This window comes from Rhynchophorus ferrugineus, unplaced genomic scaffold (assembly GCF_030347505.1).
Source record: "Rhynchophorus ferrugineus isolate W39M unplaced genomic scaffold, kcgeb_rfMv2 rfM7, whole genome shotgun sequence".
Taxonomy (NCBI): Eukaryota; Metazoa; Arthropoda; class Insecta; order Coleoptera; family Curculionidae; genus Rhynchophorus; species Rhynchophorus ferrugineus.
This window is the reverse complement of record NW_027472586.1, coordinates 17,506,380-17,527,340: the sequence shown is the minus strand read 5'-3', so window position 1 is coordinate 17,527,340 and position 20,961 is coordinate 17,506,380. Positions and strand designations below refer to the sequence as shown.

Below are 20,961 nucleotides of genomic sequence, written 5' to 3'. Positions count from 1 at the left end.
TATTGCAACAAATTTATACAATATATATTGATCTAAATATATCTCATCACTTTCTACAACTATTTCCAATTCGAACGATGTCGGTTTGGCAGCGACTAAATCGTTGATCCATTTTCGCTCTTCATTATTTCGTAACCGTGTGCCAGCCATGCTATGTCCCCGAGAGCATACAGTAATCAGAATATAATTTTCAGTTTAGCACATGCTCACATTCATTTATTTGATCTAATAAAATTTAAAGGAACAAGCGCACTTCTGATAAGCTCTGCGTAAGCGTTTACATTTTGTTGTGTAACTGGTGTTGAAAATTTTAGTTTATTTTTCTTTCGTGATAGAGAAATATAGCCCCATGAAATTAAAAAACTATAACAAAGCATATGTTACGATTGTAAAGGAAGTGCTAATACTTCCTCAAATGGTAGGAACTTTTAACAGTGGATTTATACTCACATTTTAATAATTGCCAGTGTTGTAACTGTGTTAAAGACATTGTATTAAAACATTTTTACAGAAAGTCCATGAGCTATATTTGTATAAGTCATTGTTCTATCTCAGAGCAAAATCTTAATCTTGCAAACCATCGTACTTTTCAGCTGAAAGAAGTATCCAGTTAATACATCATTATTTTCGCCAAACAAGAATTTACCTATTGTTTTTTGATAAAAATATATTATTTTTCCTTATTTGTTTCACTCCTTCGCCTTCAGAATAGTAGTCGTTTGATTAATAGGCTTTTAGGCTTATTAATAATGATAATTATAGGCTTTATTCCAATCACATCAACTCTTAGTAGAAAATGTATCGTTTCAAAGTATCGTCCTCCACTATTTTTGCATCTTGCAAGATCCCATCTAATTTTTTCTCTTATTCTAGTTTCGCTATCTTCAAATTTCCTTCAACAAATTCTAGCAAGAAGAATCAAATGGTTATTAATATATATCATGATAAAAATAAATATCTAATTTTTATTAGATACAACAATTTTTGCTACTATTTTTGCTAGACATAGCCCCTTGATGAATCGGCTACTGAACTGACTATATAGCTTTCGGTTAACATGTTATACATTTACTAGCCTAAAACGATTGGGTGGTTAATTACTACCAAACGCGTATAAAAGTTATAATTACCTCTATTATTACTTATAGCATAATTGTGCATTATTTCTGTGATACCCTTAAAAGTTTTTGTTTGGACAAAAAGAATAATTTTCTTCTCTGCTTCTTGTTATCATTTTGAAATTTGAAAATAGTTTTTACAAATTTCACAGTTAATATATATAGTAGATATCAGCAGTAAGAGCTTCTTTCGGTTTTAGCAGCTTGCTAATTTTTTACCTTTGTAGCGAATTGAGGCATGTCGAATTTTACATCGTGGAATAACGGTCTACAAAATACCCAGAAATATAATCCCAGATGTTGAACACGGGCGGGGTGCCAATTGGAACCCGACAACGAATAGCTGGCGGCAACCCCGAGACGTTTATCTGGGATATTATTGAAGGGTATTTCGGTCATTCAGTGCTCAACCCTCGTTTGGTTAAGACGTGCCACCATCGACTGCCCAAGCCTCGTCTTCAGGTAACTCCGCTGCCATCCGTTTTATTTATTTGTATTTTCACATTTTTTATTTTGCCAATAAATAACGGTCACATTATGTAAACACCACTGTTTCATTTCGATTTACCTCCATTCACCGAGCCACATCATTTTACCCTAAACCTTGTTTCAGCTTCTTAATCCCACCATATACACAGCAAGACTTCGTCATGAATATTCCGATTCAGTGTCGATGTGGATCGTTCTCTCGGACTAACACTTTTCATCCTTAGTCATAACATGCTACAGAAAATTCTTAAGCTGTCTGAAAGCATTTTGAGCGTTTGGGTTCAAAAAATCATTGTCTTCGAACTTTTTTAGTCTCCCAGGCCATTTTTTATCAGAATCACCAGTACAGCATCATCATACATTCAAAAAGTATTTGATACACTTAGACAGTAGATTTCTTCCAATAAAACAATAAAGATATTTAACGCCAAAGATGCACTTGTGTGCGTTTCTCAATTAGTGTCTGTATAATAACGCATTATTGATAAATGGGGAACTATTATTTTAGGCAGGGAAATGCCAAATCCAGCGAATGTAACAGTTGGGATAAGTTGTTTAACAGTTTTTTACATTGATATTTTACATTTTCACCAATAGATGTCACCGTATTATTGTGTGAATACGATTTTTAACACTAATAAACACACTGTATAATTTGTAAACCATTAGTTAAATAATTACAAGGGCAGTCGTGCATCATCCATCGTCAAACCTCACGAGCGTACTTACCGAGAACTTTCTCAATAATTTCCAACAAATATAAATACGAAGTTTGGATGTGTTCAACAAATTAATTGTCCAGGTTCATACGGTACACTTCATAAAATGTAATTTACCGGAATTAAATTGGAACTAAAACTGAGCGGCACCGAAATAGTTCTATAATCTTCCCATTCTCATTACGAAACGAAGCAATAATATGGAAAAGTATGTAACACATCTAATTCTAGTCGCAAGGTAAAATTAATTGGCGTCCGAGTATATATCAAACAAAATTTAATAAGCAATTTAACGTTCGGAATTGAAGTATTTAACTGAAACGGTTAATTTCAAAATGGACGATATTCGGTCGATCGGTTTTTTTCCGTTCCATTAAAAAAATCAATCACTAACAAGATCCAATATATTTTTTCTTCATTTTTCCCTGACTAGTTAGGCGTCAAGGGGATTATCGAATGGTAGAATTCGAAATTCTTCTCGATTTTTGCTCGAATTTAATCACGTTTCTATTAGATTTTTGTAGACTTTTTTTTACCTATTCTATCTGTACGAACTTAATTGAATATGAAATGATAATTAAAAAAAATGCTTGATATATGGCCAAACCTGGTCAAAGATATGCTCTGCTTGAAATAAGTCTCGTTTTATTTGTTTAAAATACGAAACACAAAATATTTTTAAGTCACATATTTAAAATATAAAATACGAAATACAGTATTTAACTAATTTTACTTAAAATACAAGAGACAATCAGGTGTTAAGGCTATATTAAAAGAATAGAGCGAGTCCAACCTAATCTATTAATTAGTAAAAGAAGAATTTCCTTTCATGGATACTTTCATCAGACAAACCAGAATCTTGTGGGGAATGAATAAAACTTATTAAAGAAAGCAATCTTTCTATAGAATTATTTTTTATTAATCTCTTGGAACGTCAACAATCTGCCCGTGGGCAATAAGTATTATTGTTTGATTTCTGTTATATAATATAAGCATCCTAATATGTAGAAGATCACTTCAGTAAGTGATCTGCTGTACAATTTATAATCTAAATCTTATTCTAGATACTATTCTAACTTATTTTAAAGTCTATCCTAACTTATTCTAATGACTATTCTAACTTATTCTAGAAATTATTAAATTTCACTCCCTGTGTCTATTAATCAGTTCGTATGGTAGTTTCCGTTTGAGCCTACGCACTTCACTGTTATCGCGCACATTTAACTGTTTGGCGAGTGCATTAGTCTAATAGGCACTAATAGTCTTTCAGACCACTTCGAATCACACTCGTTATGGGTTCTATGGGGATATCGCGTTGAATCAGTTTGTTGGACACGTAATATGGGGCATCGACGATGACTCGCAAGACTTTATTCTGAAACCTCTGGAGGATATCTATGTTAGATTTGCTAGTAGTACCCCACAGTTCAATACCATATGTCCAGATGGGCCTAAGTATTGACTTATATAGCAAAACCTTGTTATCTAATGATAATTTAGATTTATGCCCTATTAGCCGATACATTTGGTTTAGTTTAAGCCCAAGCTGTTTGCGTTTTGTCACTGTATGTTTTTCCAAGTCAGACGTCGATCAAAATGCATTCCCAGATATTTAACGCTGTCTGCTTGCGGAAGTTCATGATTATTCAATTTTACTGAGGGACATGTTCTTCTGAAAAGGGTGAATGTCATATGGGTAGATTTTGTCTCATTTGCTTTGGTACGCCACGTTTTCAACCACAATTCGACTTTGTTAAGATGAAGTTGGAGATTTTTTGTGGCTGACATTGGATCCTCGTGTGATGATAAAACCGCTGTATCGTCAGCATATGTTGCAACAGTAATGATTCGTGACGTCGGTAGGTCAGCTGTGTATATAAGATATAACGATAGGCCGAGAACATTGCCCTGCGGAACACCCGATTATATGGGCTTTAGGTCAGTGTATTCGTGACCTTGTTTGACAATAATTCTACAGAGTGGTAAGCTTTTCGCATTTATCCTTTAGGCAGGTTACTAACTCTCACTCCATTTTTGATATCTGTGGTTGATCACTGTGGCCCCGGTTCGCAAAAACAATAATATTATCTGTTACTCCTGTTACTCCTATGCAGTATTTTATGTTTTTTGTAATGTGACTCTAAGACGTGCCTTACGAGATTTTGGATTGTTTGTCTCTACTCTGTTATGATGCTTTCTGGCCACAAATATATTTTATAACTAGAGTGATAGCAGAACCAGCGAATATGACTCCATTTGATTCAGGTGCCAGTTTAAACAACCTGTTAAATCTTCTTTCTAAGCTCTCCTTTAGTTGTGATGGAACAACAATAAAATTGCAATCCTGCAACCGATCTAATAACTGTTGCCTTAAGTATTAACAACATTCGTACTAATAAACTTAATAAAGAGATGTCTTAAAAATTACTATTTAAGAATGAAAATGATATTTGACATTGTTTAACAATTTAGTGTACAGTATACATACAGTGTTCCCAACTTTAAAAATACCTTAAAGAGTTTTTAAATGTCTCTAAAATAATTCGTAATCTCATTAAGAAAAAAAATTCTGTTTTCTAATAAGCTGCGTAATTATAAGTAATGGACGAATTACCGTTAATTAGCCGCAATAAAAAATTAATTATCAACTTTCTAACGTAGGTTATTTAATATTCATTACTAATTTCGGCTCTTTAATCGCCACAATGTTGATGAAATTTAATACCATCCTCCGCAAGAAGCAGCTTACTTTTTCTCGTCTTGAAAAAATATTATTTTAATTTAGTTAAATAACATTATTTAATTTTGTTTCGTGATGGAAAATGTTTAGTAATTAATAAACTTAAGGATATTCCGACGATAATTAAATAAGGTGCATTGTTTGTTATAATGTATTAAAATTATTTCGGGTCTTGCTTTGCCCGCCGGTCGTGTCCCATTAATGCCCTTTCGTAATTTCCGAGTTTAATATGAATTTAACATTTTTAATAAGTTTGTTCTGAAGACTAATGCTCCGTTTCAATGTAGGGCTACTTTATTAATGACGTTTGCTTTAGGTAAGGGTCCTCGCAATAATTCGGAAAGTAAATAGAAGTAATTTTATTAAAAAAAAAAACGTACCCAAAACCAGTTGCTAAAATTTTCTTTCTTTTAGAAAATATAAATGAATGTCATCGTCAAAATTTTTCTGCCTGAAATGTTATTATATATATATATATATATATATATATATATATATATATATATATATATATATAAATATATATATATATATATATATATATATATATATATATATATATATGCACAATAAATTAATGATTATTCGCTGCACAATATTTTTTTATATTTAATTATGTTATTTATATTCCTAGTCCTGTAGGTCAGATGATTCATTCTCGACTTCCCGAAATCGTTCCGACTATTAAAAACAGGTTGTTGTCAAAATATATTGTCTTCCATCATAAGAACACACATTTCTTTATTAAACTGTCTAGAAGTGCGTCCCTGTTTGGAAAGATACGATAAAATGAGTTGTACCGACATGGCAATCTCCAACTATCATTTGTTCCAATTAATTCAGAATTTTAATTCGAATTCTAATCGAAAACCACTTGATTTATTTTTTCGAATAGAAATTTCATTAAACCCATGAATATTATCATGACTCCGCTCTGTTGCTTGTCAAATAAGCATGAGAAATTATGGTAATTATATATTTTAAATGTCATGTTATATAAAAATATCAGATCAGACTGAAAATCAAAGAACTGTGCTGGTTAGTTTGAAGATACTCTCAACTTGATCTCAAGTTTAAAAATTATCAGTTCATTATATAGTCTATTTGGCTTTATGAAGTGCAAATATAGGGTTTCACTAAAACATCAAACCATCTGGTTTATCGAAACATAAAATTCTTCATCCATTCTTTAGACATCCTGTTTTCGGGAGTGTAATGGTGTACCCATATCTCGCCTGTAGAGAAGATTCACGTTAAAAACCCGTCTTTTATTTATTTATGCTTACGTTAATTAATATTTACGTCTTTTTAACGCCTTCCCACATAATGACAATACGTTGCGCTACGGCGGTCGGCACTTGACGTTCACTCATGGTCGTAGCACGCGCGTGGAACCTGCGGTCCCGACGAAAATTATGCGACTATTCGTAAGGTATCACATACTCAAACCACGACCTTCAAAACATACATGCGCGCCGTCTACAGCATTTGTCTCCATCATATTTGAACCACCCTCGTATTTCTGCATCAAATAGTGACAGGTGATGAAAAGAAGATTTATTTTCAAAACTCGCGTCAATGGAACACGCACTTGCAGAGCATAACTTCGAGGAAGTTAGAAAATGGTTCGATGAATGATTTTGCTCAAAGGACAAACAGTTTTTTTGGGATGGCTTCCGTAAATTGCTTGCGCAAGATGTATATAATCAAATGGCCAATACATTGAACATATGAATTTTTCCATTTTCTTGAAAATTATGTAGTTTTTTTTCGAAAATTAGCGGTAATGACTTTCCGGTACACCTGGTATAAAGCAAACAGAACCAGATGAACTTCTATATATATGAGTGTACTTTTAACTTTAGCTAATTTGCCTATATATATATATATATATATATATATATATATATATATATATATATATATATATATATATATATATATACTATCATATATACTGATATATTTAACCCGCACTCGTCTTGACTATTTATTGTTAGAAATGCAAGAGAATAATAGTAATACATTAATTTATAATTTGAAATTCTAGTAAGTATATTTAGTATAACAGAAAATGTGTTTAAAAAAACTAAATCGATTTTACACGTTATAAGTAACTCATTAATTTTACCTATTTTGTACGAACACTTACGCCACTCGTTTTTTTTTCCTGTCACAAGCTAAAGGATGGCTTCCGTAAATTACTTGCGCTAGATGTATATAATCAAATGGCCAATACATTGAACATATAAATTTTTCCATTTTCTTAAAAATTATGTCGTTTTTTTTTTCGAAAATGAGCGGTAATGACTTTCCGGTACACCTGGTATAAAGCAAACCGAACTAGATGAACTTTTATAGTATATGAGTGTTACTATTAACTTTAGCTAATTTGCCCATATATATATATATATATATATATATATATATATATATATATATATATATATATATCCTATCATATATACTTATATATTTAATCCGCACTCGTCTTGTCTATTTATTGTTAGAAATGCAAGAGAATAATAGTAATACATTAATTTATAATTTGAAATTCTAGTAAGTATACCTAGTCTAACAAAAAATGTGTTAAATAAAAAACTAAATCGATTTTACACGTTATAAGTAACTCATTAATTTTACTTATTTTGTACGAACACTTACGCCACTCGTTTTTTTCCCTGTCACAAGCTAAAGGATGGCTTCCGCAACTTGCTTGCGCAAGATGTATATAATCAAATGGCCAATACATTGAACATATAAATTTTTCCATTTTCTTGAAAATTATGTAGTTTTTTTTTCGAAAATGAGCGGTAATGACTTTCCGGTACACCTGGTATAAAGCAAACCGAACTAGATGAACTTTTATAGTATATGAGTGTTACTATTAACTTTAGCTAAATTGCCTATATATATCCTATCATATATACTGATATATTTAACCCGCACTCGTCTTGTCTATTTATTGTTAGAAATGCAAGAGAATAATAGTAATACATTAATTTATAATTTGAAATTCTAGTAAGTATACCTAGTCTAACAAAAAATGTGTTTAAAAAAAAACTAAATCGATTTTACACGTTATAAGTAACTCATTAATTTTACTTATTTTGTACGAACACTTACGCCACTCGTTTTTTTCCCTGTCACAAGCTAAAGGATGGCTTCCGCAACTTGCTTGTGCAAGATGTATATAATCAAATGGCCAATACATTGAACATATAAATTTTTCCATTTTCTTGAAAATTATGTATTTTTTTTTCGAAAATTAGCGGTAATGACTTTCCGGTACACCTGGTATAAAGCAAACCGAACCAGATGAACTTCTATGGTATATGAGTGTTACTCTTAACTTTAGCTAAATTGCCTACAATTATTTGTTATTTTAATTTGGGAATAAATACTGATACATTTAACCCACACTCATCTTGTCTATTTATTGTAAGAAATACAAGAGAATAATAGTAATGCATTAATTAATAAATTGAAATTCTAGTAAGCATATCTAGTCTAACAGAAACTGTGTTTAAAAAAACTAAATCGATTTTACACGTTATTAGTAACTCATTAATTTTACCTCTTTTGTACGAACACTTACTCCACTCGTTTTTTTTCCTGTCACAAGCTAAATTAAAATTTTAAACCAAACGACAACAAGCTGGCCTTTTTAACGACATTTCCCGCACCAAACTTTCGCCCCCGAACTTCGAGTCGCCCCAAAAGAAAGAAGAAAAAAATGTATATCGCCGAAAACTTTCCCTCGGCTTATTTTTCTAACTTCGTTCCTCTGCGGCGAGCTCTGTAATTGATTCGATTTTCAGTCATTTTTTGACCAGACCTTTTTTTATATCCAATTACGCTTTTGAAGAATTAGGCAGCAGTTATAAGGGATTTTCCGCAAGGCAAAGGGGATTTTTTCCCGTTTTCTTCTCTCCCTCGCTCTTTCGTTAAACCCGTTCTTTTGGATGAAGAAAGAGGGTAAGCGATTCCTTCGTTTGCCTTATATGTCTCCCTAAAGTGGACTAAAGTTTTTTTTTAATATGTTTCTGTAATTCCTGTTTTTTTAAAGTTGAATGAATGCACGTTTTTTTCTTACAGGAATCTGTTTGGGCGGACCCGAAGACATCGTTAAGGATGCCAGAGAAGGAGAGGATGTTACTTTGGAATGTCGATTTTCACCCCAGAGCTCCACCGATATGCTGTCATACTATTGGATCAGACAGACCAAGGAGACTCACGATAATGTTGCCATTACCGATAAATCTTTTGATCCTAACTATAGGTGAGTATTTGATTTTTGTAATTTCTTAATCAAAAATGAATCTTGTTTAGACTTTGTTCTCATTCATTAGTAAAATTATTTAAGTGAAATTATAAGACTATGACGTACGTATCTTTTAGATTAATTTAAGATATAAAATGGCATCGTACCACTAAGTAGCTTTTTTTATTATTTAATTAATATATTGTTACTAGTCGTTTCCGTCTAACCTACAATTTGTCTTTATGATAACTTAAATCTAGGTATATAATTAGGATGACCCATCAACCCTATCTCAGTCTCAGGAATTCAAGTATTTGGGATCAACAATATAGTAGAAAAACAAAAATACAGCGTAATATTAAATTTTTAATTATAAATTAAAGCAATGTAAACAATGAACCTTAACTATGCCATAAGCCATTTACGAAACTACCGCATATTTGGATATACAATACTACAAATATATTATATATAAATAAAATTTTCTAATAACTTCCTTGTAGATACTTTCCTTTATACTTCTCACACTAATTAGTGATTAATTACAATGCAATAAAAGTTGCAATAGAACATTTATCCAAATAAAGGCAAGGTTAATATATTTCATGGAAAAGGGCTTACCCACTAAAAAGCCACCACCATATTTAATGAAATCAAGGACTCAAGTAGCTAAAAACTCAGTGATGCTAATATTTTGTTTCACCTTATATATAAATACCTTTCAAGTATTTACTTTTATTTATTCTTAGGTTTGTTTTTCTCTTCATTGATATTTTGCTACATTCCTATTCCTTATCAACAAATCATACAGCTGTAGCAAGTACAATACTTTCCCAAATAGCTACTTTTTTCAGGATAAACTGGACGATTAATTGAAATGATTTAAATATATAATTCCCTATTACCTTATCAAAATTCATTTGTATGATATTATTCTGGGGTTTATATTGGCTACTTGTACTTGCTTCAATATTCTTCAGAGTCTTGTAAGTCTTGTTGACCTTCTTGAGCATTAAAGCAAATAGCCTAAAGGTAAATTTGACATCATCGAATTTTAGCATTTCGGTTTGCCGCGAGTATATTGCGCCGACCAATAAACGAATAGTGCCGATAGTAGTCGAATCTCTAGACCACGATGATTTTTAATGTATGCTGGCATCTAGCACTGAAGTAATAAGTCGAATTGGGGAAGCGACATGAGCGTTAACTTCTCCAAGATCGTCCTAGTAGAAGAGAGCACTTATTATAATTAAGACTGGAATCCTCCTCTTTCGAACGCTTATCTTGCTAATCTTTCCCTATGGTCTCAAGACTGCAGATAGATGCAAATTACGATGGTTTGGATTTGTATTAAATGAAAGGTGAACGAATTCCTCAGACACTTCTCTGGCAGAGTCGACCTTTTAGATGGAAGATATAGCGATCAGACTCGAAAAGGACGTGAGCCAAGGTTATAGAAATCGATCTGAAACATAGGAGACTAACATTGTCATTAATGAATCTAAATGTTATTTTGTAGACATGACAAGTAAACTTAATTTTAAACTCGTTTTTTTATTATATTATCAAATTATATTTATAGCTATTTTTTTATTTCACTCAAGTCTTCTGTATTAATGATTTTAAAATATTGTAGTTGGATTGGTTATGACAAAGCACGGCTTCTATTAATATTCATAATAGTCACGGTTTTCTGATATTTCTTAAAACAATACCCGAGGCATATGTTATGAATTTTTATCGAAAACGCTTCGAAGTTCTATTCATTTGTCGACGTGTATACATTTAGATGTATACACATCCTTCTCGAGCTTTTCGTCTCTCTCTCTCACGCCGTTCAATGAAGAATTCTCACGTATCATCATGCAGCATAGCGACGAACGTGAAAAGAGTAAAAATTGACACAGCACAGGAAGTGAAGTGTAGGATTTAAAGTTTTTTTCCTTTTTGTTTTATTTTAGTAATGTTTTATTATTATTATACCATTATAGCGTTGTAAAATTATATAAATATTTACTACTGATTGGTCATAGTAACGAACATTAACGATAGTTAATATATATTTTTATTCAAATTATACTTTTTTGTACCACATGCAGTGTTAATCAAGTAACTTAATTTTTAATAGGATTTGCGAAAAAACACATAATTTCATTAATCATCGCATTTGTAATACTGCATGCTTACAGATGCTGAACTATAGATATCTCTTTCTTCCTCAATAGTACTGATAACATGTATTGGGACTCTTGCATTTACTAAGGATATGTAGTTGAGATTTACAACAACAGGTATCAATAATTTATTTTAATTCTTTTCTTTATTTATTCTCATCATGTATTACTATCTTCAAGTTGGTACAATCCCATATTGCCATGTTAGACTCAGTAATAAGGATTCTTTATAAAACATATCTGAATGCTAGTTAAAATGAGCTAGTTTCTGTGACTGGAGTTCATACATTACAAAGCGACTCCAGTGATTTTCAGATTGTTCGATAGTGATGACTGAGAAATGTTTGCCCAAATTGAAGGTCTAGGAGATACCTGCTGAACCCCATATAGCTGCTCCGACCCCTTTATTTGTTTTTAAGTTTTCAACGGTATGAAAAGTAAAGAAGTTTGGATAGATAAAGGAACTTGTTATTGAAAGATAGCCTTAATTAATATTTGCACATGTCCGAGCAATTGCTACATTTACGTTTTCTTTATGTTTCACGTTCATAATATTCGATTTAGTAAACATTACAAAAAGCTGTTTTTAAGGTTCTTGTGTATTACTAAAAAATCCGAAATAATATTTTCCTTTCACTTTCATCTCCATGGTATTTTATTTTTGTGATAATTCACGGATAATTGTACAAAATATATATTTGCTGTTGTGCTAAATTGTGAAGTATTGTTGGTAAACGTTTATTATGGATTATTTATTCGAATGAAATAATTATATGTTTTGATAACATTAATTTTCGTTAACAATTGTTTTTGCCATCGAGGAAATGGGGATAATTAATGTAATATGCGCAAAATTTTAGAAAATTCCGGTATATTTAACGAGATATTATTAGCTTATTTAATATTACGTAAAAACTTATTGTTTATAAAATTTGTATAGAGATTGTTATAGCTCATATTACTAAATATATACGAGTAATGTAGGCTGTTTTCTACAAGGAAAAATATAATACTTTACGGTTATAAATAAAACGATAAATAGATTTTGTTTTCAAGTATAGTAACTGAAAGTATATAGTTTGATTTAATATTAAGTCACATTAATAAGGAATAGCTACTGAAAATACATGAACTGGCTGTTATAAATTGAAAGAGAAATAAACCAATGCTCTTGAGATTTTATTGAAACTCAGGTCAAGTAAAATGAAATATTAAATGAAAGGTTACCGTAGTATCAAAATAGTTACTCTGTTGTCCACAAAATTGAGGCTTTTATCAACCCAACGTTAACAAACAACAGAACAGACTGGGAAGGATATGCTGAAGAATAGAACAAACGAATTCAACTAAATGTACCCCTCAAGGCAACTGAACAATTATGTTTTGAAGTAGAAAAAATCATAGTAGTTATTCAACAAGCTTCGTGGAATAATACTCCAGAAATTAAGAGTACAATTAAAGGAATTAATTGTCCAAAACAAGTGAAGGAAATGGTAGCTGAAGAACCAAAATTACGAAAAAAATAGCCACAAGACACCTGAAAATAAAAATACTTTAAACAATTTATCTCTCAAAGACTGAAAATAGGAATTCTGGAAATTAAAACCAAATCCATAAATGACTGTCTGAGAAGTTTAACATATGATAAGAAAACTGATTATTCATTCTGGAAAGCCACGAAATATCTAAAGCGCTCATGTCTAAACCAATAAGAGACCTATGTGGGAATTGGGCACGTGACAATCACCAAAAAGCAGAAATATTTGCTGAGTATCTAGAAAAAACTTTGAAACCAAACGAAACTATATTGAATATAATTTGCCGGACACAGAAGCTGAAAATTCGATGATTGAATTAGTCACGCCGAAAGAGCTAACCAACGTTATTAAAACTGACATTCATCCCAGAAAATCACCAGGCTATGATTTAATAACAGGGGAATTGCTACAAAAACTACCAAGAAAGGGAATTATTAAACTCACAAACTTGATCAATACAGCATTTAGATTTAAACATGTCCCAGGCATTTGGAAGATGGCGGAAATTATAATGATCCCAAAAGCTGGAAAGTCACCAAACGAAATAAAAGCCTATAGCTCTATATCACCGCTGCCAGTAATATCTAAGGTTTTTGAAAAACTCCTGTTAGAAAGAATAAAACCGATCATGGAGAGAAAGAACCAAATACCAACACACCAGTTTGAGTTTATTAACAAGCATTCAACAATTGACTAGGTCCATAGAATAACAGATGATATTGAAAAAGTCTACGAAAGTAAAAAGGTATGCTCAGCTATATTTTTAGATATAGCACAAGCTTTTGATAAGGTTTGGGATGAAGGCCTTATTCATAAACTACAGAAAATGTTACTAAAACAACGCTCCGAACTATTAGAATCGTACATTACAGTCAGAATGTTTAGAGTTAAACACACAAGGAAGTGTACTGGGGTCAATACTTTCTCTACTCTAAACTTATGATATACCACAAATGGACAATATTACCGTATGGCTACATTTGCTGACGATACTGCAATTATAGCTGTCGGAGACCATAGCGAAGAAACCACATGAAAATTACAACAATAATTGAACACGAGCTTGGAAAATAAAAATTAACGAAAGTAAACCTGTGCATGTTCAGTACACCTACAAGACCGTACAGTACAAGCACCAATAACATTAAATAATACTATCATTTCATATAGCAGCAACGCTAAATATCTCGGCATGAATCTTGATGCAAAACTTCGCTGTAAGGAACATATAAAGAAGACAATAAATGAGTTGGAATTGAAATATAGGAAAATGTATTGGCTAATTGGAAGAAAATCACAATTATCAGTACATATTAAATTGCTATTGTATGAGCAAATATTGAAACCTATATGGACATACGCAGTTCAATTATGGGGATGTTCTGCAAAGAATAACATAAAAAATTTTCAGAATAAATTCCTGAGAGAAATTGTGGGTGCACCCAAATACTATAACTGATTATCTACATCGAGAACTTCAGATACCCACAGTCAGTTAAGAAATCAAGATTGCAAGGGGGCATGAGGAAAGACTCCATTCTCACACGAATATTGAAATATTACAACTATTGGATACCACCAGAACAGAGCATAGACTCAAAAGAATCTAACCATCTGATTTCGTGTAGTGAGGTGCATATAACAAAAAATACATCAGTAGCATGTATGAAGATTATTTCACCATAGACTAAGATAAGGCCGATGGGTCCTCTTAGTTATATACCTAGATTTAAGTTATCATAAAGACAATGTGTAGGTTAGTCGAAAACGTTCAGTAACAATGTAATAATTAAATAATAAAAAAAATCTGGTTTCAGGTTTAGTCAATGTATTTCTTAGCAAAACACTAACCGAATATCGCAGATAATAAATAAGTTAATTTGTGTATCTAGAGTTAAAATGAATGTTGCAAGATTATTAACAATTATAAATTAGCTTCATCGAATTTTAATTTCTCATTTGTTGGTGAGTTTTTAATTCCCACGGGTAACATTAGACACAGTAGAAAGCAGTAGATAAATGAAAGCCATAGGAAGCAAATTAAAGATGGGCTATCTGCAGGGGTGAGATCGAATTGTATAAATAAGTATAAGTAATAAATAATAACAAGTAAAAGAATATATAAGGAAAGGACGATGCAATTTTATTTAAAAATTTAGGTAAAGAAATATTATTCTCAGTCTAGTTACTTTATTGTTTTAGCAATATATATTTTGGGTGAGATATATAGATATATAAAAAAGATTATATAAGTACATAAATGAAGTATAAAATAAAACGAACTACATAATTTGCATAGATGGAGGACATAGGGCAAATAGAAAAAATCATGAATTATTAACAATAAATTTGTAAACATTTTAAAGTATTGATAAATATTAAGGTGTTTAACGATTAATTGATTATTGATTGATTTGATTATTTACTTTATAGACCTAAGTTTTGAAATATTAATAGTTCATACAGTGATTATAAATACATTCCTTTAATATATATATTACCTTTCTAAATTGTAAAGAATAAATTGCCTAATTGTGTTCGTTATTGTTTTATTATACAAGCTAAAGTCAAATAACAATTTCAAAATTATTTTACTAATATATTCTCTTTTTTAATATATATATATATATATATATATATATATATATATATATATATATTATTCTGTATTATATTTATAACTATTATTTCGGAAAATAATCTTAATTAAGATACCTTGTTAGAATGTTCAGTGGTATAGTAATTTGAACATATCTTTTTAATTAATACTTGCATTAACATTTTTTCCTGCTATGATTGTAGTTTATATCCCGTGATGATAGTTCAGTTTATGTTCTTCTTTTCTGTAATTTAATGATCAATATCAACTATATAAACTGGATAGGAGATTTTCATTCCGAATAAAATATTGTTCAATGTTTCGTAAATAATCATTTATATACATGCAGATATAGAACTGTAAACGAGACGTGCAAAAAACGAGCAATTCCAATTATGTCCAAGCAACTATATCAAAGGTTATTACAGCGGCTTTCCCAACTAATCCAGCGCCTCTGTTCCAAATTATTTAAAGCCCCTTTTGGCACTGTCGCCGCAACGCGAAACGCCGGAAATTCCATCCAGTTCGTCCACGTTACCCGACGGCATCCCCCCCCCCATAACACCCCTACAGCCCGCCCGTAAGCCGTGACATCGACAGAGGGCCCGCTGAAACTTTGATGGCCGTCATTGGGTGACCGTCTGAGCTTCCAGCGTTCGAACGATCGTGTCGTGATTTTCAACGGCCGAAATTTAATTAAAAACAACCGTTTAATTAACATTGTTTGTTTTTATGGGCCCGTCACACGTTCCTCGTGGCTCCAAAAACGGAATCGAGTTTTTACGACTCGTTCTTGCTGATGCCGCGGCATATTCCGCGAAATCGTAGTCAAATTATTCCGAACTGTTTGGCTTGATGGTATATGAAGCCATGTAATTTCGTATAAAGGGTGTGTAGAATGGTAACAGTTTGCTTTCAATCGGTTAGCCAGTTCTGCATTTACCTATACCATACGTAAAGTCTTATATGATAAAGTAAGTTCATGTTTATCTTTTCTTTAAAATAGATATAATTTAATATTTAATTCACAATTAGAATAAAAGCAATTGAAAAGTCCTCAGCCTACCATAGTAAAACACATTTTTTGGCAAAATTATTTAGACTGATTATAGCGACCCTCCAACTTTTCGATAGCATTTTTGTAGTACGATTTGTCCTTTGCTTCAAAATAGGCCTCAGTTTCGGCGATCACCTCTTCATTCGACGAAAATTTTTTCCCAGCGAGCATTCTTTTGAGATCTGAGAACAGGAAATCGCTGGGTCGCCAGATATGGAGAATACGGTGGATGAGGAAGCAATTCTAAGCCCAATTCATGGATTTTTGCCATCGTTTTCACTGATCTGTGACACGGTTCATTGTCTTGGTGAAGCAGCACTTTCATTTTCTTCAAATGCGACCGTTTTTCGCCGATTTCGTCCTTCAAACGGTCCAATAACGCTACGTAATAGTGGCTGTTAATGGTCCTTCCTTTTTCAAGGTAGTCAATGAAAGTTATTCCATGCACATCCCGAAATACAGACGTCACAACCATGCCAGCCGACTGTTGCGTTTTCTCACGTTTTGGAGCGGGTTCATCGTGTGCAGTCCACTCGGATGACTGTCGATTGAACTTCGGAGTGAAACGATGGAGCCATGTTTGGAAAAAACTCGGGTTTATTACGCTTGATCATCTTCAAACACTGCTCCGAATCATCAACTCGTGGTTGCTTTTGGCCAAAAGTGAGCTCGCGCGGCAGCCACTTTGCACAGAGCTTTCGCATACCCAAATATTCGTGAATGATATTATGTACACGTTCACTTGATATCTTTAGAGTGTCTTCTATTTCATTTAATTTCAGTTTACGGTGATTCAATATCATTTTGTGGAGTTTTTAATGTTTTCGTCGGTAACAACCTCTTTTGGGCGTCCACTACGTTCACCGTCTTCGATCCTCATTTCACCACATCTAAACTTAGCATACCAATCCTTGATAGTTGATTTTCCTGGGGCAGTATCCGTAAACTCGGCATCAAGCCAAGTTTTTTTCTTCAACTGTATTTTTTCCCTTCAAAAAATTCCTTTTTATCCATTTTTTTCACATTAACAAAAGTTGCTTCACTCAAATTGCTATAATTTACAAACTAATGATCCGACAGCTGTCAAATTTAAACACGCATCGTTTGAGGGTTAGGGCTAACTAAAAAACATATGGATTTAATTCTAGTAGCGCTATCTAAGTGTCAGGCCGGGGACTTTTCAATTAACCTGTTAATATGAAGGAATCGGCTAGATGACTATAATAAAGAATGAAAAATATTGATTTATAATCATAATACACTATAAAAATATTATTAAAAACATTTATTTAAAATTAAAAGTGGGATCACTAAGATTTTATCAGTCAAACACCAATCAGAAGCGCTACGAAACATTGACGTCAGTTACCATTTCCTAACAATCAGTTCCGCATTCATTTATTACATTTGCCCACATTGGATTCATCGATGATGAATGTACTGTGTGACCTGATTTAAAATAATAAATACTCACATTAGAATGTGTCTAAAATGTTCTGTGAATAAATAACCGATCCTCAAACTATACTGGCTGGTTCCCGCCTTGTAAGATTTTATAAAATTTTTCTGCCTTGGAACGAAAATACACAGCTTGTTTGGAGTTTTTACCGATGTACAATTACATTATGGCCGTTTATACCATCGTTATACATTAGAATATCTAAATATAATTGAAAATTATTAAAATAATGAATAAATAAGACCCATAGCCCTTTAAACCATCCATTGCAACCGAAACAACTAGTCACGCGCGAAGTTTAATTCCGTGTAAAGTAAATACGCATAGTTGCCGGTTTGGTGGTGCAGTGGTAAAGGCGATGGGACGGTCCTCCTACTGTTACGATAGCCGCGGGTTCGAATCCCGCTGGGGTATGGTCGTAAATTTATGTTTGTGATTGTTTAAAATTTGTGAATGTTCTAGGCAAGAGTGTAAAATCCGACAAGGAAAATGATCCCAGTCACGCCAGTAACCAGGCTGGGTAAGATCGGATGTCTTTTGGAATAATTTCTAAAGTTTCTAAATCATTCACCAGTCGCTAGGCTTAATGTTGAGGACCGTTGTTTGGAGTCCACGTTAAGCTTTAGGTCCAGTCCAGATAAACACATAGTTGGTAAAAGGACACTTTAAAATATGTGTAAAAAAATACGCATAATTGTGATAATGTTGTTTTTCAGAAATAGTCATCTAGCTTGCTTTAAAATTACCATTTTTATATTTACAACTATATTTAAATCACCATTTAAATAATCAGAAATAAAGGAGCAATCTTAATAATTTTTACAAATTATTTTAATTATTTCTTTGCCCATTTCCTCGATATAATTAAAGATAAGTGCTCGCACCGCTCCGCAGTAGAAAAAATCTTTTTAATTTTCTCGGCATCATTACTCGCCTCGTGTTCACGGTGTCTTCAGGTTCACGAATTTCCTTCATGTCCATCCAGAAATCTCCACTCCGCATATTTTCCTGTTAATTATTTTTCTGCCGGTAAACCCATTCCCTTCGTGCATTCCATTTTTTTAAGGAGCATATTTCAGTTAAGGGCAGTTATTTTTTCGTTCAAGTATATATATTCAGTGATAAAAGTTGTATATAACAAGGAAACGTAATTCATAAGATATTTCTATAATACAGGGTGAAGCAATAGTCTATTAATCTATAGCGGAACAGAAATCGCACAAGCATTGAAGCCTGGCGACCATTCTTTTTATTATTTATTATTTATTATACATCCGATTTTCAAAACACATGTTCTATTCGAAAGAGTGTCCTCCGGAGGTGGTCCCATTGGAACCAAGTTAGGATCTGTTGGGGGGACGGGAGGGAAATCGAGGGAAAACCTCAAATTTCAAAGGCATCTACAATGTTTTCACATATTTTTTATATGAAATATTCAAATATTGGTGTATAATGTTAATGCTGAACTGATGTGACGAAAAATTGGAAGTAGTTCAGTGTAAAAGTCAGTTTGTTTTTTTAAGCACTAACCATATCAGATGAAACGTCGTGGAAACTATGTAGACAACTCTTTCTATGGCGTAATGGGTAGAACGTTGAGCTCACACGCGGAGGTCGTGCATTTGATTCCCAACAGGGCAGCAACTTTTTTGTTCTAATTTGATTGAAACATTTGTCAAGTTATCTGGTTTAGGTAGCGGAACCCTGGGCTTGAAACGTTCCTTATTTTTAATAATTGTTACTTTATTCACAATTTTTGCTCTTACGCGCTGTGCTTTTACTTGGACTATCCATTGTAATACTTGTAAAATAACTGCGTAATTGATTGAGTAAATATTTAACACTAAAAAGAAAACAATAAAATATTTTTAACAAAAAATGTGAACCGACCTAATACCGACCGAAAAAATAACCAAACTTAGATTTTTAACGCAAAAGAAACTTTTGAAATAAAATATGTACACAATAATCGTTGTATTAACTAAATAAAAATAAACAAAAAACTTATTTAACCTATCGACTACATATTTTATATTTTACTATATACACAAAATTTATCTTAATATCTACCTAAATCTATTTACCTATTTACGGTTCAAGTTAAGTCGGTGCCGAGCCTAAACAATACAGATATAATAATACAATTTTGGGACATATACACAAAATTAAATTCAAAAAACAAAACAAATCTAATTTGTTGCTCGGTACTGACTGCAAAGTGATTTGTGAATTGGTTTAGGTAGGTATTAAGCTATATTGTGTGTATATAGTAGAATATGAAATATGTGTAGCAGATAGGTTAAAATAAGTTTTTTGTTTATTTTTATTTAGTTATTACAACGATTATTATGTACCTATTGTATTTTAAAAGGTTTGATTTTGTATTAAAAATATAAGTTTGATTATTTTTTACTTTTTAGTGAGTTCCTTATTTATTTTTTGGACTCGGTTCAATTTTTTTTGTTAAAAATATTTTAGATTAAGCATATTTCTAATGAAACTGCAACAACATTTTCCTCTGTAGAATTCTACCATTAACCATCAATAATCCTAATACTGGAGTGACGCCAATTCATAACTGAAGCACCAAAAGGCACTATAATAAGCGAAAAAAACCCTAGTGGCGGCATTATTACAGAAATGAATGTTTGGACTATAATTTTATGAAGATCGGAGAATCCATCCTGTTACTGTTGATAACAACGGAGCTACAGCATTTGTCGTTGTTTAACCAAAGAACCTAATTCCAACTAGATAATTGATATTATTACATGTTCCATGACTCTGTAATAGCAATTAAATTT

General features: G+C 32.2%; 1 protein-coding gene across 3 annotated transcripts in view; it reads left to right on the top strand.

Moving 5' to 3' along the window:
• Positions 1–20,961, top strand: part of ed (hemicentin protein echinoid) — a 372,013-nt gene that overhangs the window by 298,014 nt on the left and 53,038 nt on the right. For all 3 annotated transcript variants that reach the window (XM_076409647.1, XM_076409646.1, XM_076409648.1), the window contains exon 2: positions 9,165–9,348. In XM_076409647.1, coding sequence (XP_076265762.1) covers positions 9,165–9,348 — 184 coding nt within the window. The remainder of the gene's footprint in view (positions 1–9,164; positions 9,349–20,961) is intronic.